This window comes from Podarcis raffonei, chromosome 17, assembly GCF_027172205.1.
Source record: "Podarcis raffonei isolate rPodRaf1 chromosome 17, rPodRaf1.pri, whole genome shotgun sequence".
Classification (NCBI taxonomy): Eukaryota; Metazoa; Chordata; class Lepidosauria; order Squamata; family Lacertidae; genus Podarcis; species Podarcis raffonei.
Window position 1 is genome coordinate 2,217,676 of NC_070618.1, and position 8,266 is coordinate 2,225,941.

The following is an 8,266-nucleotide window of genomic DNA, read 5'->3' on the forward strand; positions in this document are numbered from 1 at the left end:
CGCAAGAGGGTTGGGGGATTCTGGCTATCACTAGGGAAGAGAGGAGAGAATTTAAAGTCAGAACTTATAAGGCAATGTTTTAGGACCAACATTAGCTTTCTTTGCTTCTGTATGTGTGTTAGTTATAGAAGTTGAGATCCCCCACGCTCCTTTTCTTCCTAATGGGCTGGGGAGCATTTGCAAAGTGGAGAGTCTTCTTTCCTTTATGCCGCAACCCAAAAACACTTTCTAGGGAGTAAGACTGCAAGCCTGTATATATCATTTACCTAGGAGTAAGTACCAAGGAAAGGTGTGGGGCTTACATCTGTGAAGATATGTAAAGGCTTGCACTCCTGTAGGTCCTGTGGAGACTTAGGGTTGCAAACCTAAGCCCCTTTGAGCGCAATAGCTCTTTCTTATGAGTAAGCATGGGACACGGGTGGTGCTGTGGGTTAAACCACAGAGCCTAGGACTTGCCAATCAGAAGGTCGGCAGTTCAAATCCCCATGACGGGGTGAGCTCCCGTCGCTCGGTCCCAGCTCCTGCCAACCTAGCAGTTCGAAAGCATGTCAAAGTGCAAGTAGATAAATAGGTACCGCTCCTGCGGGAAGGTAAATGGCGTTTCCGTGCGCTGCTCTGGTTCACCAGAAGTGGCTTAGTCATGCTGGCCACATGACCCAGAAGCTGTACGCCGGCTCCCTCGGCCAATAAAGTGAGATGAACGCCGCAACCCCAGAGTCGGCCACGACTGGACCTAATGGCCAGGGGTCCCTTTACCTTTACCTTTATGAGTAAGCATACATGTATAGGATTGGACTATAAATACATTTAAAGAGATGTTCTTGATTTCTTATCACACCGAAACTCAAGTATCACATTGTTTTATTTGGCCACATGTATAGCTGACATTCTTGAAGTCAAGAATGTTAAATCTCTCATCATTTCCCCAAATTGCAAAAAGGACATAACTTGACAGCTGAGTACCTGGAAATCAGGTTAAGGAACAGCGATTAATTTTGCCCCTTTGCTGCTTATTTAGGTGTTATCTGTTTTCTTCACTGCGAAGCAATCTATACATAGGAACTGAAGCAACAATTTTAAAGGACTTGCATTTTAATTCTTTCACTCTTTTGTTATGGTTATTGTCCAGTTTCAACAAATAAAAATATTAATGACAAAACCACTCGTTGTTTGAATTTCTGCTGTTTCTGTATAAGCTCACCACCTTGTTTATTGGCATGTTTGAAATAAAGAACTCCTTTTTAATATGGGTATGTACAGACTGTCATTCATTCATACATACATCAAAGCAATTCAGTGCTACATAACACCACCTTTGAACCTGCCAGCATTTCCAGCTTAAAAAAACGAACTTTTATTTTATTTTAAATACATATCTTTTCCTACAGAATTGTGCTCATCCCATGAAAATGTGTTTAGCATCAGGGTAGCAGAAGCATGCTCCATTTTATACCTGTAATGTGTTGTGGCTTAAGTGAGTTTAAAATGCTAAACTGCACGTGCTCGGAGTATTTCTTTCTTTCGTCTTTCAAGTAAGTTTGGCAAAGAATTTTGGTTTGTTTGGTTTTTTTTGCTCTAGAGTCTAGCATTTTGCAGCAGCGGAAAAGCTGTAAAACGTGGAAGAGTGATAGGCTTCCCAATTGAAGTAACACACATTTTAACATGCTTTAATTCTTCCCCTCCTCTTGCAATTAATGTGCATTCACCACCAATCACAAGTTATGTTCACGAGCGTGAGACCAGAAACCTCCGCTCCATTTCTCGTTATCAGCCATTGATGCCTTTAAAAATAGAAGCTGCGAGTTTTTCCCGGCTTTAATAAAGCACTTAGTATCCTGTACAAGTAAAACCATCTGGTGTCTGAGTAAGTCTTAAGTCATACGAAGTGATGCTGGTTAATTTCATAGGATGACTGGCTGCAGGGCAGCCTCAAATTGGAGCTGAAAAGTATTTATTTATTTACAGAATCATGAATTATCAAAAATTCCTGCAGCGTGCACTCCCCTCGACCCATCCCAAAGGCAGCCACCGATGTTTGGCAACCCGATGACTGCTTAGACTCCAGGAAATAGAAGCAGTCTCATCCTTTACCTGGGGGAAAGCGTGGATGCTGGGAAGACCTCAGGCCACTGGAGTGCTTATGGGGATGCTTTTGTAAAGAACTGCATTTCAGAGGCGTGCCTTCCTTTAAAACAAACACAAACACAAACCCACCCAACTACACCTGCAGGTGGCTTTGGCTTACTCCGATCTCACTCAGCCTCTACTCCGGCTTCAAACCAGCTTGGCAGCGGAGCGAAAGAGTAACGCCCAGTCAATTGATCTGGGCTGGAGGAACCCGGGGAGGGAGCTTCTCCCTTCGCCTCCGGCTGGCGGGGCGGGGTCCGGATGGAAGGCGGGTCTCTATAAAGCTAGACACGCAGGGCGCCCCCCGCAAGAAAATTCTGGCCGCCGCTGCTGTTGCTGCGCGTTTTGGAGAGGAGCCTGCGGCGCTTTGGTGAGTGGAGCGCGGAGGCGAAGGGAGGCTGCGCTTTCGCCTTCTCCTTCTTCTCCTTCTCCGGAGGAAAGCTCCCCCTACGAGCTTGAACGCCGAGCTTTGCCCATTTGGCATAGGGAACAGAGGGTGTGTTTCTTTTGGGGGGGTGCGACCCCCCCCCCTTTGAGCCTCTATATGCCAAGTAAATGGCAGGAAACTTGGATGGCTGAAGGGACGCGAGCGGTACTTCTGGGTACCAGCCGCCCCCAGCCCCAGCTGCTGCGCCCTGTTAATTCGCGCTCCCTGCAAACAGAAAGCTAGCGCATCAGGGAAAGAAGGGGTTGCGTGGGTTTTTGCTGTCTGGTTCGCTCGGCTTTCCTGCTTGCATGGAGTTTTTAATAGAGGAAGCACGGGAAATTGCGGGTCTTCCCATCCGCACGACCGTCCCTGCACTCGTATGCGGTCTGTTCTTATTCCAACGCCTTGCTCTGCTGTGACACACATTCTTCAAGATGCGGCTTGTTTTCCTAAATGCAATCTACTTGGGAGTAAGGGCCACCGAAATTGCTGTGGCATGCTTCTGAGTAAACGCACGCAATAATGTTAGGAGTTTTTTTTCCTGTTTTTTAAGGGGGAGGAAGCTCCAGTAGTGACAGTGTTTTAAGGTCAGCTTAAAACCTTAAGCAAGTTCTTGTGTTTCCCAGCCTCCTTGCATATATCTTTTCTTCACACCCAGTTAAATAGAAAAGGGGTGTGGAGAAGAGACCAAGAAAAGTTCATGATGGGTACTTGTCTTTAGATCAGAGTGGGGAACCTGGGGCGCTCCAAATGTTGCTGGAGATACAAACTTAATTACAAAGAAATTGCAAAACTGCCTTGAAAACACCAGAAAAAGTTTCAATGTTGTTGTTGGGTGCCCTATCACCAGGTCTGGTTGAAATATGTAACTAAACTAATGCAATAAAACTGTTAGCACACATTCAAAACTAAGCTGGGTCTGGTATGGTTTCAAATTGGATGAGGGCCAGCCTGTTAAAATTCCTGCATGTGGGGGTGGACTAGATGACTCTGGGTGCCCCTCCCAGCTTTGATTCCTTTTCCCACTGGGGCACAGGCCACATGTGATAGAAAGCTTGTAGGTGTGGGGGTTTTTTGTTTTGTTTTACCATGGCAGTTAAGGAAGCACCTGCCACTCCGTTCCTGTTCGTTTTTCTAATTTCGAAAATGCCCTGAAAAGAGTTCTGAAACTTGCCTGGTTGTGAACAGAAATTATGACGGAGTGGGCAAAGCTTGCACACTAATATGTTGATATCTCAGGGCCGTAAGGCTCTTGGTTTTCCCCCTTTTGTTCCTAAGAAGGCTGCCTCCTGTTTCCCCTGCATCTTGTTCCTGGGTCTTGCTAGCCTTTTGCTTCGGCCGCTAACCAGCCCTCTTTTGAGGGTCTGGCTATATAGAGAACTGTTGCCATTCCTAGGTGTGACTGGGAGTGGTTAAGAGGCAGGGAAAGGCATCCCATTTGTGTACCTAGCACCCATATAGACATTAGGGTTTCTTCCTTGCTCTTATTTCCCCCTGCCTCAATTAGCCATGTGGGTTAAACCACAGAACCTAGGACTTGCCAATCAGAAGGTTGGCGGTTCGAATCCCCACAACGGGGTGAGCTCCCGTTGCTCGGTCCCTGCTCCTGCCAACCTAGCAGTTTGAAAGCACGCCAAAAGGTGCAAGTAGATAAATAGGTACCACTCCAGCGGGAAGGTAAACGGCGTTTCCGTGCGCTGCTCTGGTTCGCCAGAAGCGGCTTAGTCCTGCTGGCCACATGACCTGGAAGCTGTATGCCTGCTCCCTCGGCCAGTAAAGCAAGATGAGCGCCACAACCCCAGAGTCAGCCACGACTGGACCTAATGGTCAGGGATCCCTTTACCTTTAAATAAGACTTGCAAGCCAAAGTTGGGTGTTACAGTTGTTCTACCTCCCCTGTGTTCAGCTGCCAAGTATTGGAAAATCTGTATTTCCTTGTGCTTCTAAGTACTTCTAACCTTGCGCAAAGGATCACTGCCTGAACATACCTCTCTGGCATTGCCATTACAGTACACATTGGTGAAGCCTCGTCTCTATGACATGCTGGATTGGTTGGTTCAAACTAGCAGTAGCATGTAAAATGGCAATCCATGTGCCTGCACCTATGAAGGGGGAAAGGGTTTAGCATGTATATTGATTTTGTCCTCAGTCAGTGCCCAAGCTAAAGCCTAATCGTCTGACTGGCAACAAGGATACTAAAATATATTTTTTCCAAGTAACAGGTCCTTTGGAGAGCTTAATGGGGCACCCACCCAACACCAGTTTCCCTCTTTAAAATATTTCAAAGGTTTTAAAAGCAACATTTGGAGCAAAACAACAACACCACCATACTGTAGTTGGACATGGAAGAAATTATAATAAAATAGGGTGTGGGAGAAAAGAGGAGAGGTTCTGTGTCATCAGGTATTCTTCCTGTTAAGATGTTGTGGTATGTGAAATTCTGCATCTTAGTAAATTAATGAGCTCTGGATCATTGACTGGGACTCTCTAGAAACTGCCCTTGTGCAGTAGTTGTGTGGTAGAGAATGCTCAAACTCCAAAGAACTCAGCCATAGTAACTAAACCCGGAATATAGGTATTTGTGTGGTGAGGGAGGGAGGGGTGGTGGTGGTGGTGTGGGATAATTGCGGGGGGGGGGGGATAGACAGAAAAGGTAATGAGACCATAAATCTAAGGTACAACCCTATTCTATATTCAGAGTATATTAAGGGAAGGTGTTTGTATTCCTCACAACAAATGAGCAGTACTTTCATTTGCTGCTTTGAACATTTAGAAAGCTTGGAAGATAAAATATAAAAGCTTAGAATATACTGCAGATAAACTGACTTCAAAGGAAGGTCAACACAGTCCATCCTTCCATTGGTATTAATGGAGCCAACCTGGGCGACTAGGACTGAACCTGTGAACCACAGCAAGTCTGGTGGTGCACAGAATAAGTTGCCAGGCTCCTAGCTCTTTCCATGAAGGGCTTCCCAAACCATCTGCAGTCTCTCATATTTGCTGTACCCTGTTGGTGTAACTGGATGGTCTGATTAACATGTTCTCTTCCTTTTCCCCCCTTTCCTTTTTTTTAGTTACTTAAAGGATCAATCTACAATGGCAGACAACAGACCAAATGCTGATTCCTTGTCCCGCAGTGTGCTCAGCTGGGATCAGGTCAGTCGTCTTCATGAGGTCCTGTCCGAGGTGGTGCCAATTCACGGAAGAGGCAACTTTCCGACTTTGAAAATAACTCTGAAGGATATTGTCCAAACTGTTCGCCGCAGGCTAAGTGAAGCAAACATTAAGGTGCACGATGTCCGTCTGAATGGTTCCGTGGCAGGTCATGTCTTGGTCAAAGACAATGGACTAGGTTGTAAGGATCTAGACCTTATCTTTCAAGTATGTCTCCCAAGTGAGACCGAGTTCCAGTTGGTCAGAGATGTGGTTTTGCAGTCCCTCTTAAAATTCTTGCCTGAAGGTGTCAACACCGTAAAAATTAGCCCCATGACCCTTAAGGAAGCCTATATTGAGAAGCTGGTGAAAGTGTGCACCGATATTGACCGATGGAGTTTAATCTCTCTCTTCAACAAGCATGGCAGGAATGTAGAGCTCAAGTTTGTGGATCGTATAAGGCGGCAGTTTGAATTTAGCGTGGACTCTTTTCAGATAATACTAGACTCTCTGCTCTTCTTCTATGATTGCTCAGAGAACCCAATGTGTGAGCATTTCCACCCAACTGTGATTGGAGAAAGCATGTATGGTGACTTTGAGGCAGCCTTGGACCACCTGAAGAACAGGCTGATAGCCACCAAGAACCCTGAGGAGATCCGAGGAGGAGGTCTCTTGAAGTACAGCAATTTGCTTGTGAGGGACTTCAAGCCCATGGACAAAGAGGAGATAAAAACCCTGGAGCGTTACATGTGTTCTAGGTTCTTCATAGACTTTCCAGACATTCTAGAGCAGAAACGCAAGTTGGAGACATACCTCCTGAACCACTTTGCCGAAGAGGACAGAAGCAAATATGACTACCTAATGACCTTGCGCGAAGTAGTCAACGAGAGTACGGTGTGCCTCATGGGACATGAGCGAAGGCAGATACTGAACCTCATCTCCCTTCTGGCGCTCAGAGTGCTGGTAGAGCAAAACCTCATCCCAAATGCCACCAATGTCACCTGCTATTACCAGCCAGCTCCATATACCAGTGATGCAAACTTCAGCAGCTACTACGTTGCAGATACATATGGCCAGTCTCATTCCACCTGGCTGCCTTGTAACTGATTTCGAGCTTCCTATTTTTCAAAGCCCCCCTCACCAACTAGGTCTCACACCAGTTGAACGGCTCCTGGTTCTCTTTCCTCATTCCTTAAATAGCCTTGGTGAACCCATAGAGTGGGCTTCATCTTTCCTAGTTTCCTCTCCTCTCCTCTCACTGGGGGAACTGTCCTAATGCTCTTCCCCAAAACTTCTTAAAACTGAAGATAGAAAGATGCTGTTGGGACAAAGCCAGAGTATTAGTAACTGCTCAGTTGCTTCCATGCCATGTTGTCTTCTGAAGTTTGAATCAAGTTATCTTTGCAAATAATGAGGATTAGGCTGATATGACTATGGAAGATCATAGCTACAGTCCTGTATGTCACTAGGCTGGTCAAAGTCAATAGGACTGAAGCAGCTTCTGAACTGTATGCAGGACTGAAGCCATTTTCTTTTCCTTCAGAAAGTCTTAAATTAGCAGTTGACTCATTGCTGCTGTAGCAGGACTAAATAATGAATTTCAGTTTGGAGAGGATAATGACGTCTGCCAAAACTGTCCCTTTTAGTTTAAAGAAATTAAGGCTGTCCTAAATTACATGATGCAGAAATTCTAAAAACCCAAGTCAAGCTTTTTTTTTTTTTTAAAAAAGCAAAGTACTAGAAAATATATGGTAATTATGAAACTTAAGTTTAATATATTATTTTCCACTGGTGTTTGGACTGACCTGCCAGGGAAATGTGGAATGCTCCAGCCCCCAGAGTTCAGCTGAAACTTCAGGATGTTCCTAAGTCTCTGATGTCACAAGTCTGATCAGTAGGAAACTGGGATGGCTTTACTTTGTTATGTTTATGTACTGTATCATTGGCTTGTAAGTGTGCATAGTTAGGGATTTCTAGAGTACAGCAGTATTGTTGAAGACAAATTGGTAAAAAACCTCACTTGAAATAATTGTTCCAAGCTTGCGGATGGCCTGGGCTGGAAGAGGGTTTCTATAACATGGATTTTCTTGTTTCAGGGGGATTCCCCTTGAAAAATGGGTTCATTAATTATTATTTTTAAAAGAATCATTTATTTAAAATTGATATTTTTGGCCAAAGGTCAGTTGTGTGCCCCCCCCCCCGCAAGCCTCAAAGTATATAATTGGGTGCGTTCTCACATGTGGTGTTTAAAGAGCCTGCCTTTAAGAAAGGATCCTGCAAAGAAGTCCTGTTAAAAGGGAACATGGTATAGACCCAGAAAAAAATGGAAAAATTGGGGGAACACATGTCCCTCCCCCCAACCCTGGCCTTCACATTGGTAGTGCAAAAGATAAGTATTATGGTTGGCAATGTTAATTTGCACTCCAGTTAAAGGAATCCATTTTCTGATGAACTGTCACAGGTATGGGGAATGCAAATAGTGGGTCCCAGCAGAAGTCTTGAAATTTGTCTATCAAATTCGAAAGGCAGTGAAAGAAAAACAACAACAACCTCTTCGTC

At 45.0% G+C, this 8,266-nt stretch overlaps 1 protein-coding gene across 1 annotated transcript; it reads left to right on the plus strand.

Moving 5' to 3' along the window:
• The first annotated feature begins 2,325 nt into the window (after positions 1-2,325).
• Positions 2,326-7,427, plus strand: TENT5C (terminal nucleotidyltransferase 5C). The gene is made up of 2 exons (XM_053371272.1): positions 2,326-2,497; positions 5,629-7,427. Exon 2 carries the CDS (start codon positions 5,651-5,653, stop codon positions 6,812-6,814), a length of 1,164 nt encoding a protein of 387 aa, XP_053227247.1. The 5' UTR covers positions 2,326-2,497; positions 5,629-5,650; the 3' UTR covers positions 6,815-7,427.
• Positions 7,428-8,266: the final 839 nt, after the last annotated feature.